At 37.2% G+C, this 18,892-nt stretch overlaps 1 protein-coding gene across 1 annotated transcript in view; it reads right to left on the bottom strand.

Annotated features, from left to right (window-relative positions):
* The window catches only part of LOC139721313 (transient receptor potential cation channel subfamily M member-like 2), a 433,859-nt gene that overhangs the window by 76,983 nt on the left and 337,984 nt on the right, over window positions 1-18,892 (bottom strand). Inside the window, exon 29 of the mRNA XM_071632667.1 lies at window positions 13,804-14,000. Within this exon, the coding sequence (XP_071488768.1) occupies window positions 13,804-14,000 (197 nt within the window). The remainder of the gene's footprint in view (window positions 1-13,803; window positions 14,001-18,892) is intronic.

The raw sequence follows: 18,892 nt of genomic DNA, 5'->3' as shown, positions 1-18,892 counted from the left end.
TCAAGGTGTTCAGATCTATGACAAAGTGGTGGAGTACTTGAGGAAAGACATGATGGTGCTCATCCCTTGGAATGCAAAGGTGTGGTGCTACCAGTTTGGCTTGCTACCACAGATCATGTGGCAACTGTAGGTGTACGAGGTGGTGGTGTCCAGGGTTGAGAGGATATAACAGAGGATGAACTCGTACTACTGTAAGTGGATAGGTGTTCCGAGAATGCTTACAGATCTGGCATTCTTTTGTAGATCAGATAAGCTGCTATTGCCTATGACATCAGTGGCTGAAGAGTTTAAAGCTGGCAAGGTTAGGGTAGTGATGATGATGATGATGGAGTTGAAGGACCAGACTATAGCAGGAGCTAGGCTACCGATCAGCACAGGAAGTGGAGTGCAGATGAGGCTGTGGATGAGACATTAGCAATGGCAAAGTGGAAGGAGATGCGAGGTGCTGTTCAGGTGGGGCGGAGCAAAGTCGGGTTTCATCGGGGAGTGAGATGGTACAGCAAGCAAGGCAGTTGAGGGTAGGAGGGATTTGGCAGTGGAGGCAGTCAAGGAGAAAGAGGAGTACCGGTTTTTAAAGGCTGCACAGCAGGGAGTACAGGGGGCATGGACTCGATGGGAAAGGGTGAAGCAGAGGAAGGTGTTGTGGAATGATCTCAGGTCAATGTCTTCTGCAGCTTCATGAACAGTTCCACTTATGATGTTTTGCCTTCACCAGTGAATCTGAAGAGATGGGATTTTTTTTGAGGATGATTGGTGTAGGGTTTGCAAGAAGGCAAAGTGCTCACTGGAGAACATTCTATCTGTGTATGGAGGGTTATTGCAGGCCTATACATGGAGGCATAACCAAGTTTTGAAGGAGATGTTGGGAGTGGCAAAGATGAAAGTGGGGGTGAGAGAGAAGTATGGACCCCTGAAAGTGAGGGGAATCTGTTTTGTATAAGGAGGGAGTCAGACACAGTGTGAGAAGGGCCAAGGTGATGATGTTGGAGGGATGCTAGCAGCAGGGGATGACTGGGAGGTGCGGGTGGATGAGGGGAATCATACAGTGCCAAAGGAGGTGGTGGTGACTGCCCTGCGGCCGGACATGGTGTTGGTGGCTAGGTCTGTGCACAGGGTGGCAATGGTGGAACTGACTGTGACATGGGAAATGAGGATGGATGAGGAAAGGGAAAGAAAGTTGGATAGGTATGCTGAGTTGAGGGAGGAGGGTGAGAAAAAGGGGTGGAAAGCAGAGGTGCATATTGTGGAGGTTGGGTGCAGGGGATTCACTGGACAATCGGTGAGGAGGTGGATCAGAGTGATGGGAGTAGGTGGTAGGGAGAAGGAAATATGCATTACTGTAAAACAAGGAATGTTCGCATGCATTTGAATTTCGCAAATTTCGCGAGAGCCAAGAAATTAAAATGCACGCAAAGGCTCTTGTCTACACTATATGCATTGAATGCCAGAAGCACTTCGTGAAAATTGCATGCCATGAAAAAGGTTGTTGGCTCCAATTCGCAAAAATTTCATGCTGCTAAAATATCATGTTTTACAGTAAGAGGATTTATGGAGCAGCGAAGACAGGATCTGCATGGATTGTTGGGGAGGCATGGGGAGGTTGTGGGAATAGGGGGGTGTACAGATATTGTTGGTGATAAAGAGTGAAAGAGTGGGAGGTTATTGATACGAGTGTCTTGAGATGCCATGGGGGTGCTGTCTAGGGAATCCCAATGCAGCACCGGCCAGCAAGGGGGAAATGTCCAGACATTAGTGATTCCTGGTGTGCTGCTGTTGATCCATGCACTGGCATTGGCAGAATTAACACCTTTTCATTATTTACCCGAGTCTCTGTTCAGTGAACTCAGTCATGCATAATGTCATCTATGTACCATTCTTTTTTTTTCAGGTCATGTCAGATGATCAGCCATAATACCTATCTTCATAACCAAAAGTTATTTTTGTAACAAATTTAATGAGCAGTAACTTGAAGTCACATGTGATAGTGTCGCATAATAGTCACTAGTTAGGCATTCACGATGTGCACATACGCACGCATCAAAATTTAAAAATGCTTCAAATCATTTTGCATATGCTTCAGGCCATCTTGAGCATTTCAAAATTTTGTGCACATGCATCATTTGCACCTATATGCGCGTACATAAAGCAAAAGTTTTTTTTTTTTTTAAATAAAATTGTTTTGCAATATTATTGAGCTTATGTCTGCCAAATTTCAGGTCAATTTGAATTACTATGATGTCACACAGTTGAAAGTTTGCACATGCAAAATATGCCCCAAAATTGTTCATATTAAATTCATTAAAGCTTGTTCAGGTGAATGGAAACTCTCCATTTTTTGTTTCACATTCTGAAGGCTGATGAGCTGTAGATGTCATCTGATGGGTTGTTGATCCTGGCAAACTGATTAAAGTTACTAAATTCCTGAATGAAATGAAAAAAAAAAACCCCAAGAAATCAAAATGAAGACACCAGATATTTGTATATATAGGCGAGCATACTTCACTTATCCTTGACCAATTTTCACCCAGATTTCAGTATGTTGTAGCTTATTCATTTTTGTTCAAGAAATTTCTGTTCAAAAAAGTATTATGAATGAGTTTGGTTCTGCATTTATGGTACACATATTGTACACTGCATTTCTTCTTTCTACTTCATCCCTCTCCTTAAAGCGCATAGAGACACCACGGTAGTGATATGCGCTATATAAGCACTGTGTTATATATATATATTCAATTGCCCACAGAAGTTACAATTACAGTATTTCAAAATCATGACATCATCACTGTGAAAAAATAGTTTCTAGTTAACTATGCACAATCTGATTATTTTATGTGTTATCTCTATATGGCAGTTAATTATTTTTTAAAAAGGAAATTGGACATTACTGCATTTAATTAGTAGCTCACTTATCCTTGTACAGTTTTCTCCCAGCTTTTGATGTGTTGTAACGGTCAAATGGGGCTATCGCGAGTGTACCCTCAGTTTTTTGATGGGATGTTGGGATCATGTCTAAATATTTGCTTGAAAGTGATACTTGGGCTTCGACTAAAAGAGCTGTTGTGCAATACATATACTATTGTGTAGCTGGAACAACTCGAGAAGCAAGATCAGGCCCTGTCATCTCCATTTTTTCTACACTTATAGACTATGTCACATTAAGCATAATTCTATACAATAAAATCTCTTTGATCAGATGCCATCTTGGATACCATATGTAAATCATTCTTGGCTTGCGCCGGTTCAAGAGTTTCTCCTGAATTGCCATTGTATTATTGTTTCAGCCTCATTATGTTTGTACTGATAGAGGGGTTTTCTCCTCATTGGTGGAGATTTATCTGGCTCAGTTCAATCTCATAGCCTTGTACTGCATTGAGTATGTATCGATCTGCAGTGATCGTGCCCCAAATGTTATGAAATAACTTCAGTCGGCCTCAAACAGGTCTGATTAAACTTTCTATGGGCTTTACCTCTTTTCTCACTGATGTAGCACTTACTTCCTGCCCTGGCCCACCCTTTGAGCAGGCAGCTGGCTCCATCTGGAGGCACTTATGGGGTCGGTATGTGGCAGTGGTGGTAATTTCCACCAAGCTCGACGTTGGCCTAAAATAGGCCTGTTCAAGCTGCAGGGCAAGGGTACTTGTGTGCTGTGTCATCAAGTTTTTTTCTTCCAGGTTGTTGCTCATTAGACTAGTCACAGAGCTTGCAAGCTCCTCATCAATTTCCTGCCTAATGTCCGATCCATGGTACCACAAATTTAGCAACAAAAGCGGGCACCTAACGTCGTTCTTGTTTGTTGCTTTGCACACTGCGGCACTTAGTAGGCAATGCGCGTTCATTGCATGACTCAGTGAGCCCACACAAAGCATGCATGGATTCTCCCCGTATTATAGGTTTGTTGTATTTGTTTTGTTGTATTCATAGGGCACGAACAACTTGGGAAAGAAGATTTTTGAGCGAACGGCGGCTAACTCTTGTTCGAACTGTCCGTGGTAGTGGATCGAAATCCAGCATCCGAGCAAGGTTTCACTTTGCTGGGTTTCTTCTTCCCACCACTGGCAGCTGCCACTATGCGGTCAGCTTGTTTAGTATTGCATGCACTACTACTGCCTGCTCGTGTAGTAGATGCTGTTTTGCTACTGCCTGCATCCCGCTGCGCAGGAGCTTTGGCTGGAAAGAGCGAGGCAATAGATGGAGAAATTGAAGAAGCTGGATGGTTCTCCATCATTTTTTTCAACTTTTCATTTGACATACTGGGAACTGGAATAATCTATTGGTATAACACTTCAGTGAAAGCGCAAAATTTCGGTACAAAACACATCGCATCACAGGAGCAAAGTACCTTCGCTTCCTTTCTAGAACACGGCTGCGAATGAATTGAACATGTGCGTGCAGGCAAGATCTCACATATTCTCATACGCAGTAATGCGTAGTCTCAATATCGAGACTTACGAAACAAAATAGTGACATCTTGATCAGAAGCTATCTTGGATATGTATATAAATCAGGGTCAAAGTCAAAATCTTTTTAGTCTGTATCTTGGAAAATATATGCTCTATTGCTCCCATATTTTATACATATATAGACCACGGTACTTGATCATTTTATAAAATAACTTCTTGGTCAGATGGAATTTTGGCTATGTAAACTGGGGTCAAGAGTCAACAATACTCAGTTCCGTATTGTAGAATAAACAATCTGGCAAATTTTAGTCTTTAGAAATGCATGACCTATCTCCCCCAATATTTGGGACATATGTGGGATATGTTAAGAGATCATTTCATAAAGTAGCGACGTCTTGATCAGAAGCCATCTTGGTTATGTAAATAAGGGTCAAAGTAAAAAATGCTTATTGTTGCCTCAATATTTTGACATATATACACCAGGTAAATTGAATCATTTTACAAGATGACGACTTTTTAATCACATGCGATCAGGGTTATGTAACTAGGGATCAATGGCCAAAGCTGTTTAATATGTTTTGTATTTTAGACTATTTTAGTGTGTATCTTAGGAATGACATGTTCCATCTTCCCCATATCTTTTACATATGTATGACAGAGAAAATGTAGTCTGAATCATTTTACAAAACAGCAATGTTTTGATTGGACGCCGTCTTAATTGACTGTGAAAAGTAGGGCCAAAGTTAAAAAAATATTTCATACTGTATTATGGTTTGTCCAAGTCCATTTGGTTTGAGTTCTTTGTGACATATCACTTAACCAGTTCCTTCCGCAATTCTCCCAAGTGCCCTTACTGCCCTCAAACGAGATTCTTTTTGCTCATTGACAGAGAACGGACAGGTTGGTTATCCACCTGTGTGAAAGCAGTCAAGCGATGCATGTATCCCCTTTTCCACGGACAACTACATGTGCCATCGAACAATGGAAATATCGATCGGGTGCGATGTATAAATAGAGTGTGCGCTGATGGGCTCACAGACTCTTTTGTTTTATACAAAACCAGGCACCTGAATGGGATGACTGGGGTCAGCGAACACAGAAATCTACTTAGCTCAGCTTTGGTCGCTAATGTACATGTTCATACGAGTTTTATAGTTATTATGTACATTTAATACAAGTCTACTAGCTGCAAAATGTCAAACATAACCTATAATTAGGGAGGTGACACCTCCCTATGCATCACTGCCATGCGGGCACACGGTTCTGGCCAGGGAGGTGAGACCCTCCCTGGTTCCGAGTGAAAGACAAGCATTGCGCATGTGTGCTGTATGGCCAACTGGCAGTAATGTAGTCAGTGGAATGGTTGCTTGGGGAGAGCAGCACTGAGGATGGTTCAAGTGATACTAGTCCAGTGTTCTCTCCTTTTTGTCTCACCTCCCTGGAAGGAGCAGGGGCAGTTATACTGGCTGCAGTAACTAGTAGTAGCAGACTTATCACTGATACACCGTGAGGTATTGTGGTGACAGTGTAGTTTCAGAAGAGGTACCTATGAAAAAACAAAACTAGCAAATAATGATGCCATGGATGATGTTTGAGTCATGGTCGAAAACAAGCCTTGGCACAACAGCATCTATTTCTGGCACCATTAGAGTTTATTGCTTAAATTTGTATCTAGGCAACTTGTAACTTTCTGAAATATTCTAATCTAATTCATTTCATGAAACAGTGATTTAAAATTCGAGAACAGAAGATATAATGAGGATTGATGAGATAATTCACATGGTGGCACTGGTTTTAAATGGGGATGATGATAATAAAAATTAAACATGTCGCCATGGGGACTGGTATGCCTTAGCCATGATACATGCTTCTCCTAATAGGTCTATACTATGTTTGTTTGTTTGTTTGTTTGTTTGCTTTTATTTCTGCATTCAATCAGATGCAATTTGAATGCAAACTTCAAAAAGTACAAAGACAAAGAATAACAAGTGCAGTGAAATAAATCGATAACAGTACATAAATAGATTCACATAGGTGATTGCATTGAGCAATGTAGATACACAGAAACATAAAATAAAATATACAGTATTTTTCAGTAAACAACAGAGATAATTGAATGCAGGAGACCACCATCATAAGCGATTAAGCTTGAAATGGATGGAGGCCTCATAAAATGACTATCCAACGACATAACTCTCTTGGAGGAAGGTGATCAGGTGAGTGCAGTGCAGTTGCAGGTGAGAGTGCAAGATGCAGTTGTAGGAAGAAAATTGAGATTGACAATAAGATGACAATCTATACTATAAATATTTGTTAGCTCAATTGGTTTGGAGAATATAATTGTATCAAATATCGTTTAAGTGAAGCTTTCAAAGAATAAATACTTGAACAAGACTTTATATTATCCGGGAGATTATTCCAAATATCCGGACCCGAATGTCTTATAGATTTGTGTGTCACTAATAATTTGGGATTCAAAAGGTGGAAATTTCTACATATACGAGTAGGGTACGAATGGACAGAAGTATTGAACCTAAACATGTTATCAAACGATGATGGAAGTTGATGATGTATATATTTGAACATAATTACTGCTACTTGAATAATATTCAAATCAAAAACCTTCAATGTTTTAAGCTCATGAAATAGAGAATCAGTATGAGCCAGAAAATGCGATCCTGTACAAATACGTATAACTTTCTTTTGTAATTTAAATATAGAATTTATTTTGGTAGAGCCGCAAGTACCCCATACAACATTGCAATAACTTATATATGGGAGAATTAAGGAATTATATAATAGAAATAAAGTTGAACGAGGAAGAAAGAACTTCAGCTTGGAAATTATCCCTATATTTCTAGAAATACACGTTGTAACATAATGTAAATGCTCATTCCAAGTCAAACTTTCATCTATATATACTCCTAGAAATTTTGAATTCATTTTCTTTTCTAATGGGATATCATCAATGTTAATATGTATCAACGTATCTTCATTATGAGAATGAAGTTTGAAATGAATAAAATGAGTCTTTTTTATATTCAAAGAAAGTTTATTAGACTTAAACCAATTTGATACTTTACTAATTTCAATATTTAAAGTGTCATTTAAAATCTTAAGATCTTTATGAGAATAAAATATATTCATATCATCAGCAAATAGAACAAAAGAGAGAAGAGAGGATGTATTTATGATATCATTAACATAAAGAAGGAATAATAATGGGCCTAGAATTGAGCCTTGAGGAACACCACATTTAATTAAAAGGGGGTCAGATTCACAACCATTAAAAATAACATATTGTCTTCTATTAGTTAGATAATCTTTAAGCCATAAAAGTGCTTGTCCTCGAATACCGTAATGACTAAGTTTGGTGAGTAAAATAGAATGATCAAGAGTATCGAATGCTTTACTCAAATCGCAAAATATACCTGCAACATGTTCTTTGTTTGCAAAAGCACTCGTAATTTTGTCATAAATTTGTATTAGTGCTAAATCAGTTGAATAATTTTTTCTGAAACCATATTGATTGGGAATAAGTAAATCATACTTATTAATAAATTTAAGAAGTCTATTATAAACAATTTTTTCTAAGATTTTGGATATACTAGGCAATAAAGAAATAGGACGATAATTGCTAATTTCATGAGGATCATCTTTTTTATGTACAGGATTAACTTTCGCTATTTTCAGCAGGTCAGGGAAAATACCTTGTGATAAAGAAAGATTAAACATATAACTTAACGGTTCTGCGAGTGGATAAACTATTTCTTTCAATAACATCATACTTATTTTATCAGAACCACAAGATTTAGAGCTATTTAAAGATTTAGTGATACTAATGATTTCACTGGGACTTGTTGGGTTAAAATAAATAGACTCTTGATTTTGGTCAAAAAGATAATCTGTAAAATGAGCAGAAGTATTGCTAATTTTAGTAGCAAGTTCCGGACCGATATTAACGAAAAATGAGTTAAATGAATTAGCATACATATTAGGATCATTTATTTTAATACCGTTTAATGTGATATCATCCGTTGGCGGAGAATCAGGCTTTTTACCTAGGACCTCTTTAATAATTTTCCATGTTGCATTAATATTCGAAGAAACCTTTTTCATTCTATCAGAAAAATATAATCTGCGGGATAAACGAATCAATTTTGTCAATTTATTTCGATAAACTTTATACATATTCAAATTAGATTCAGTTGGATTACGAATATGTAACTTATACAAAAAATTACGAGTGTTTATGGATTTCAAAATACCTTTTGTAATCCAAGGATTTCTTGGTTTATTTCGGTTACTTTTTATTCTGCATAAAGGAATATTATTTTCATAATAATACAACAATTTATCATTAAAACATTTATATACCAAATTAACATTGTTAATACTATAAATATCTGTCCATTCCTCTAAAAATAAATTCTGTTTCAATAATTCCACATTACGTTTTGACTCTTTATAGTACCATATTTTATCATGTAATTTATTACGACCCACTTTACATTCACAAATTGAAAATATTGGTAAATGATCAGAAACTTCAGAACATAATATACCCCCCATAATTGTATTATTATACACATTCGAAAATATATTATCAATCTGAGTTGACGAGTGTGGATTTATCCTGGTGGGTTTATTGATAATCGACATAAAACCATATGAATACATTAAATGCATAAAATTAAGGGAATTATTGTTATCGGATGTGGGGGAAAAGTTAATGTTGAAATCACCAAAAATAAAAACATGTTTGCTTTCATTACCTATCTTATGGAGATATAAATCCAATTCATCACAAAATAATTCACAATTCAGATCAGGAGGTCGATAAATTAAACCTATAATAACGTTTTTAGAGATTGGGTTCTCAATTTCAATAAATAACGTTTCTGCATATCTTAACGTGATTTCAGAACGGATTTTGAACTGTAAATTTTGCGCAATATAAAACGCAACACCGCCACCCCTTTTTCCTTGACGATCAGCCCTAACTAATTTATGATTGGGTAAATTAAAGATATCTGGGGAGTTTTGATGTAACCAAGTTTCACTTATTCCAATAACAGAAAATTCAAAATTGTTTAAAGAGTGCAAAAGATTTTCCAAATATTCAAAATTTTTATTCAAACTCCTAGAGTTTATATGAAGAAGTGAAATATTATCTGAACTATACGATACAATATCATTGAATTCAAGGGGTGTGTAATATTTACTGTCGCGCATAGGCATAATGTCAGCAGGAATATCGGGGGTATTCACATGTGATGACGCCATTCCGTAATACAGAGATGTAAATTACCGGAGATTTGAGAGACAACAACTGCATAGGTGCTAATGTGCATTTTGCAAGTGCATACTACTGTGCAGGTGTGTGTGCAAAGTGCAAATGTGTGTGGGGTTTCAATATACAATACAAAATTTGGTACAATTAGACCCATCTTGGTCACACTTACAATAATTACTAGTACGCAATTACAACAGATCACCAGGGGATAGCCGGACCACTCAGTATAAAGGTGTTGTGTTTTAAAACACGTACAGACAGAGAATTCAAGGACCGTGACACTTGCCCAGTTAAAGTTCAGGGAGACTTTCCCCTATACAGGGGGGGGGGGGGGGGGGAGGGGAGTAAAGGGGAGTAAACAGTAAATGTACATTTCTTGCAACATCTGTATTGGCTATTGAATGTGGGACTTTTAACCATGCACCCATTAACACACGTATCAGAGAAAAAAAAAACAGTACAAATACTGAATGGAAATCAGGGTGTTAATAGCAACCCGTTTAACATGCGTCAAACGCAGGTGCTACTTGCAGTGGCTTAATTACCATTGGAGATCAGTCGGCCGTGGCGCGAAAAAGCAGCCACGCCTCGTGTCGACACACAACATGTGAACGATTATACATTCATGGAAACTGCTTACTGTACATGTATAATACGGACGTCTTATCAATGGGTTCGGAGTTTCAACAGGTGATTCGTAGAACAAAGGGATTTTTTTTTCCGGACAGTTCACAGGAGGATAAATATCTGCCAAAGCAGTGAGGGATGTGCTGTACTAAAAATAATAATAATAATAAAAAAAATCGGAGTTCAATACCAAAAAGTGTGGGAGGTTTAAAAGAACCATCTACCAGTTATAAATTAAAAGAGATTAGTGACTTTCTTTAAAAATTTAAAGTTATGGGTTCAAAAACATTTTGAAACTATGAAGTGAAATATGTGGGTAGAAATGTCTGGCTTCAATCTATACGTGAAAAAATGAGGTACTATAAACTGTCACCATACTGTGGAGAATGACCAGGTGGTGGATGAGCATAACCTTGCAAAATTGAACCGTGTATCCCTAAAATGATGACCGAAAAAGGTTTTCTTTTTTTCCCGTTAAACTTTTTTGATAACCGCCATCAAAAAAAAAAAAAAAAATATATATATATATATGTACATATGAATGTATATAATAGGAAATAAAAATGGTTGAAACAAACCATGGTTCTATCATTCATTACACACAGCGTTGGGAGTCACAGTGGATCAACAAGGAGGACAGATAGCGGAGGCGTGGAGGGGAAACCTCGCCCTGACATTGGTTTACGCACAAGACACGTAATTAACAACACATATATTTGTAGTGATGTTACAAGGTACAATTGAGTTCTACGGTTAAATATCGAAAAAGGAAAAATGTATGGAAGCTTAGTTGACAATTGGTTGACTTTAGATGTTCTTGCTCAATAACAATAAGTTGTAAGAAAAAGGAAAACTGTCAACCAAAGAGCTCCGGATGGGAATGTACTTTGACATTCCCATTCCCAGTAATGGTGGACTTGGCAATTGAAGGCAACCATTTTCAATCAGAGATTACGTAACTTTTTTACGAGTCAAAGGGCGATGCCCGTCAGATAAATCCAACAGGGCAAATAAAATCTTCCTGTATGGTAGCTTTTTAATGGTTCCTGGAAGGTAGTGACAAACATACATTCTTTTCGTGGCTAATGTGTTAAATTATTTTTTTTCTTTATTTGTTATTTTTTTTTAACTCAACCAACGCCATTGTGCCTTACATGATCCTTAGCCACAATAAAACCAATACAAGTTGATCAAGAGAGTCAAAGTGTCGAAGTATTTGACCCCTCCATACGAACAGGAAAAATGGCTCAAAAGACCGATAAAATATTAGATATAATTTTTGCCGTGGTGAGGAAGGGGAGCCACGCCCTGTGTCTATATTTTAGACGTGTGTGGACAACTATAAAGACTACACATTTGTTTTTGTTTTTTTATATATAATTATGGTTACGTTGCAGAAATAACTGAATAAAATCATTGGTTGACACAAATTCATTATACAAATTCATTACAAACTTTAGAGTTCCTTTATATGAAAACCAAAGGACCGTGGCCCTTGTCCAGTTAGGGAGGGGGGGGGGGGGGGGGGAGTAAAGGGGGAGTGAAGGTACATTTCTTGCAATCTCTGTATTGACTATCAAATACGAGACTTTTAACCATGTACTCAGTACCCATTAAAAGACACGTCGAAGAAAAAAATACTGTACAAATATTGAATGGAAATCAGGGTGTACAAACAGGAACCCGTTCAACATGCGTCAAACACAGGTGCCACTTGCAGTGGCTTGATTAACATACAGAGATATAAGTAGGTCGTGGTGTGAAAGAGTAGCCACGCTCAGTATCTACACTAAACATGTGAACGATTACACATTCTTGCAAAATTCTGATAGTACACATGCATAGAATAAGAACGTTACGTCAGTGGGAACACCTCTGACTTTCACAAAGATGATTTGCAAAACAAAATAATTTTGTTGGGCAAGTACAGGGATAAATGCCTGCCAAAGCAGTGCAGGGGATACTATACTGAGAAAATCGAGGTTCAATAACAGGAAGTATGGAGGTTTGTAAAAACCGTTTGCCAGTTATCAGTAAACTTCAAATTGATTAGTAACTTTCATTCAGAAAGTTGGAGATATGGGTTCAAAAAAGTTTTGAAACTTAAAGGGAAACAGGCAGGTGAACATTTCTGGCTTTACAATTAATACGTGAAAACGTAAGGTACTAATTGTCAACATTCAGCTCGCAGGCTGGTGGCGGATGAACATAACCTTGCCGATTTGAACTGTGTACCCCTACAGTGATGACAGAAACTGATTTCCCTTTTTTCTCATTAGGTTTTTCACCTTATCGGTTATCAAAATCTTTACAATATAATGTGATTTCTTTAAATATAATAATTTATGAAGTGAATCTCTATACATTGATTCACAGTGGATCAACGAAGAGGTCGGATAGCAGAGGCGTGGAGGGGAAACCTCGCCCTGACATTGGTTTACGCATGCACAAGACACGTAATTGGCCACATGTGGTGAGGCTAATACACAATTGAGTTCTATGGTTGAATATCAAAACAAGGAAAAATGTATGGAAGCTTAGCTTAGCTATGTCTCAACAATGCGTGACCCCAGTTTCACATATACAAATTGGCAAACTAATAAAATAACATGTTTGTGACAAATGTGCTGAATGTTCACTTTCCTTGAAATGGTTTAATTGGATTAATGGCTATATTGTTTATCATTCAAAGAGAACAGGTATTTAGGGATTTCAAGATTTTTACTTGACCTTTGACCCTTTCATAAAAAGTTTGAAATATGCACTGAATAATATCAACTGTCAAAAATAGTGTCAATTAGCAAAATCTAATCACTTTAGCCCAACCTTTGATTTGACCTCATGACCCTGAAATTCCCAAGAGAATCACTGTCAGGCAGTACATGCATGAATATATGTAAGTTTCATGATGATAACTCGAGCCACTTCCGAGATTAGGAGGAAGAAGTGAAATTGTGCATTTTTACTTGATCTTTGACCTTTTGGCAAAAATAAAAACCTTCCCAGAGAGTCTCTATTGGGTAATTCCTATACACTAAGGTTCAAGAAAAATCCTTGAGACACTGAATAGATATGAGGGAAATAGACAAAGTTTGAGTTAACCTTGACCATTGACCCCAAAGTTCACAAGATAATCACTGCTAGTCAGTACATGCATATGCACTAAGTTCCCTGAATGTACCTTGAACCATTTCTAAGATGCAGAGAAAAAAGTAAAATTTTAACATTTTCACTTGACCTTTGACCTCATGGCCCAAAATTTTCTCTAGAGAATCTTTATTTGGTAATACAAGTATACATTAAGTTTCAAGACAATACCTAACAGCATTGCATAGATATGGGGAAATAGTGAAACTTTGAGCATTTGACCTTGACGGAAGGACGCACTGACAGCCTGAAAACATAATGCCTCCGGCTCCACTTCGTGGCGGAGACATAAAAATGACAGATAGATTTTAACTGTTCTAAGATAATACTCACAGAGGAAGGCCATCCTTGATCTGGTATGGGGGCATGTGACTCATCCTATTGTAATTACAATTGGTGTCATTCTGGTTGTACATCAGCACTGGCCTGGCATTCTTGGGATGCTTCATCAGATCTACATCTGCCCAATGAGGCTCAGCTAAGACACTTTTGTGAGTGTATTCAACAGGTTGGTATCGTGGAAAGTCGGTCTAAAGAAACACATGGAATGAAATAGTTTTTAACAATGTTACATCATCAATATTCCGAAACTCTCCCTATAGAAAGCTGCAACATCAGGATAATTATGATTATTGATGCATCTGCATATTATATACTCATGGGCCTGTTCCACTAAACAATAAAACTAATACCGAGTTTTACTTGTATCAAACACGGGAAAAGAAGATGATCTCATAACCTATTGCTTATAGTCAGGTCGCTGAATGTCAAATTTTGAGATTACTGTTACATGGTGGATAAAGGCACCAAATTTGAAGAGATGATCCCTCTAAACCTAGTCATTGATATTTGGGTAGGAGCCCTCTCGAACATTTTTATTTTCATGGTCTAAATGCTGAATTTCATTTTGCGGAAAGTTTCGCATGCATGAAACTTTTGCAAATTTCAAGTGGAGTGAAGATTTGCGAAAGCAAAATGCATGTAATTCTAAAAATGCATTGAATGCCAGTGATTCTAAAAATGCATTGAATGCCAGCTAGTGGCCATTTGCAGAAGTTTCATGCAGCGAAGAAGACCGTCGGCTCCAATTCGCGAAAGTTTCATGTCCCGAAAATATCACGACTGTATTTATTGGTCTGAGGGAGGAAAACAATGAAAAAGAGGGTCAGATTTGTTGTAATTTTTTTCATTTTTCATGGAACAGGAAAACATGAACCCAATCTGGTATTCTATGATGAACAAAAGATTTGAAACATGGATGTGGTTGAATTAATATGGATTTATGACGAGAAAATACTGTTGAGGTGTCATAGTGTGATGTACCATTCACAATTTAGTTGCGTATCAAAGGGGCTTGATAACTTTTTCTAACGTTAAGGGGGCCTGGGAGATCACTGACCCTTGAACACCCCTTCCCCCCCCCCCAAAAAAAAAGAAAATGTTCTGCAGCCCCTTTAACCCTAACTAGGCCGGGGGGGGGGGGGGGGGGGCCCTCCGAGGCCCCCCTCGACGTTCCGCGCGATGTATCGCTAACGCGAAAAGCTATCGCCGCGACGTTTCATGACTTTTTTCTTTTGAGTCTCCCGCATCTTTTGACACCAAATTTGTGATAACCGGGTGCGCGGTTCCGAAGTTGCACATAAATATGTACGTGCATGTCAGACCAAAAATTGCTCAAAAACGTGAATTTGTGTACAATTTCAATGCAAACTGTGCTTACAGGCATATTTCATAAAAGCATGATTATTTGGGGGTTTTATTGATTAAAATCAATTAATAGCATATTTTCTTGTTCAGAACAATTTCGTGGACAAGTTTCATCGAAAAAACAATGAAAAACATAAAGTCGAAAAAACAGAGAAATATATAAGAAATTAAAAAAACAATAAAATACTTAGGAAATTTTTTCTGAGGCCGCAATTTTTTTCTCTTTTATTTACTCAGGACACTAAAAAGAATATTTACACAAACAATGTGCCCATTTTGAGCTTTATTTAGTGATTTATACCAAATTGTCTGATTTCATGCATCATTATGCATAAATTAGCATAAATGATAATTTAAAAAAAATTTAACTTCGTGGTACCGTAGATTACATCATAGGCAATGCGTGTGCCAATTTTCGTCGCGATCGCGCAGTCAACCGCCGAGATCTGGAGGGGGGGGGGGGGCCTGGGAGGCCCCCCCGGCTCTAAATAGCCCGGCCTAGTTAAGGTTAATATAGGGTCTAGGTAAATGTACGTAACTCTGAACTGGCAATAGTACATCACACTGTGGCATCTCAACAGCATTTTTCTGAAAATTAAACCGCTGATTAATTCAACCTCCTCCATGTTTCAAATGCTTTGTTGATCATAGAATTCAAGTGTGTGTTCATGTTTTCCAGTTCCATGAAAAATGGGAAAAAGTACAACAAATCTGAACCTCTTTTTTGTTACCATACCACCCTCAGACAGTGTTTTTTTCCTGTCATGAAACTTTCAAGAATTGGAGCCACTAATCTTTTATGCTGCAAGAAACTTGTGCGGATTGCCACTGGCATTCAGTGCATTGTCTAGAATTGAGCGCATTTTGCTTTCGTGAATCTTGGCTCCTTGCGAAATTTGTGAAAGTTTCACGCACACGAAATTTTGGTGCAAAATGAAATTCAGCATTGATACCATAGAAATAACAATTTTCCAGAAGGCTCCTACTTGAATATCAATGAGTCGGCCCTGAGTGGTTATCTCTCCAAATCTGGTGCTTTTATACCCTTAGAAGAACAGTAATTTCACTAAGCGCCCTTACTAGTAAATATGTATAGCTAAATATAGCACTTGATGACAGAATGTGACCTGAATTTATATCACGGGCAAGTTTATGAACATGTATGAATGTTTAGATTTGATCTTGTGATTAATTGTATCATCATATAAATAGCAAAAGACTGCATTCACATGATCTCTTCAATCTTGATCGTAATGATTAGAATTGATCCCATAATCAAACTAGATTTTATGTTTCAAATTGATTTTAGCAAACAAAACAGGCTAAAAAGTACTAGACACAATGTGTGAATCCTTCAAGTATATCATACGAAGCAAAACCTACTGGCAATCCCCCCCCCCAAAAAAAAACTAGAAATGTCGCTATGGCGACTGGTATGCCTCCGCCATAATGCATGATTCTCCTAATAGGTCTAGATAGTACATGTGGACAATGTGTGAGTACATTTTCTCAAAATTGGCAAAATAATAAAATGACAAGTATGTCATGAATGTGTTGAATGTTCACCTTCCTTGACCTACGTTTAATTGGATGAATAGGAGAGCATGTATTTGGGATTTAAGGACTTTAACTTGACTTCGACCCATTCATACGTTAAATGCATTGAGTAATTTTCAACAAAGTGCAATTTCTGTATTGAATAGTAAATTGTTGCCATTTTCATCTGGCCTTTGACCCTAAAATTCATAAGATAATCACTGTCAGGCAGAACATGCATAAATATGTAGTATGTTTCAAGATAACTTGAGCCACTTCCGAGATATGGAGGAAAAATTTAGTTCAGCACTTTCACTAGATCTTTGACCTTTTGACCTTTCAGGCAAAAACAAAAGAAAAAAACTTTCAGAGAATCTCTATTAGGTTATACATGCATACACCAAGTGTAAAAAAATTCCTGCTGGCATTGCGTAAACATGAGGGAAATAGTAAAATTTTGAAGTATTGCCCTTGACCTTTGACCCCATGAACCCTAAATTCTCTAGATAATCACTGCCACTCAGGACATACTATGTTCCATGAAGATACCTTGAACAATTTCCAAGGTACAGAGAAAAAGGTGAAGTTTTAATATTTTTACTTGACCTTTTGACCTTTGACCTTTGACCTCATGACCCAAACTTTCACCAGAAAATCTTAATCGGGTAATACATGTATACACTAAGTTACAAGAAAATATCTTCAGGCATTGCATAGATATGGTGGAAATAGTGAAATTTTATGTATTTGACCTTGACCTTTTGACCTTTGACCTTGAGCACGTGCACCCAAAAGTTGATAGGCACAAGTTCACCCCCTAATACACATACATGCCAAGTTTCATTAAGATACCTCAAAAGGTTTTGATAGTTACCCTGTCCACAAAAATCATTACAGACGGACGGAAGGACGGACGGACGGACAACCCGAAAACATAATGCCTCCGGCACCACTTCGTGGCGGAGGCATAAAAACAACCCAAGAGAACCAGGGTTCTCGCACTCACCCGAGTATCACAAAGTCACCTCCCTTATAAAAAAACAACCATGGTTTTACAACTGTAACCATGGTATAACCATGGTTATGGACGGTTTACAATGGATCGATGGTAGTCCATGATTTTTAATTCATATCCATGGTAAATGTGTGGCGAAAGTGTGGTAATACCATTGTTAAAATACCATAGTTATGATAACATGATAAAACTTTCATTTTACGTCGGTTTTAAAACCATGGTGAAAAAAAAATCATTTTTATACCAGTTTTAAGAAATTAAAAAAACAATGGTGAGAAAACCACGACAAAACCATTGTTCTACTTTGGTAAAAATAACATAATAATATAACAATGGTTGTAACCATGGTTTCACAATAGTATAAAAACAATGGTTAGGAAACCATGGTGTAACTCTCGTTCTACCAAGGTTGAAAACCATCGTTATTAAACCATGATTTCAGCATGGTTTTATGATAGTGTAAAAAAGATAGTAATAAAACCATGATTTTAACCATGGCATTATGATAGCACAAAAACACTAGTTATAATACCATGGTTAAACTTTCGTTTTACAAAGGTTAAAAATGATGGATATTAACCATGGTTTTATCATAGTTAAAAAATGATGGTTATATAACCATGGCTCTAACAGTGGTTTAATGAAAGTGTTTTAATAAAACCATGGTTAAAAAATCATCGTTATACCACAGTTTTAAGAAATAAAAAAAAAAATGGCGAGAAAACCACGACAAAACCATCGTTCTACTTTGGTAAAGATAACACAATATAACAATGGTTGTAACCATGGTTTCACATTAGTATAAAAACAATGGTTAGGAAACCATGGTGTAACTCTCGTTCTACTAAGGTTGAAAACCATCGTTATAAAACCATGATTTTAACCATGGTATTATGATAGCATAAAAACACTAGTTATAATACCATGGTTAAACTTTCGTTTTACAAAGGTTAAAAATGATGGGTATTAACCATGATATTAACCATGGTTTTATCATAGTTAAAAAATGATGGTTATATAACCATGGCTTTAACAGTGGTTTAATGAAAGTGTTCTAAAACCATGGTTAAAAAATCATCGTTATACCACAGTTTTAAGAAATTAAAAAAACAATGGCGAGAAAACCACAACAAAACTATCGTTCTACTTTGGTAAAAATAACAT

The sequence above is a fragment of the Diadema antillarum genome, unplaced genomic scaffold (genome assembly GCF_040938485.1).
Source record: "Diadema antillarum isolate AM-2024a unplaced genomic scaffold, OU_Dant_1.0 scf00000001, whole genome shotgun sequence".
NCBI classification, from domain to species: Eukaryota; Metazoa; Echinodermata; class Echinoidea; order Diadematoida; family Diadematidae; genus Diadema; species Diadema antillarum.
Note: the sequence above shows the minus strand (reverse complement) of the source record. Positions and strands in the feature narration are given on the sequence as shown.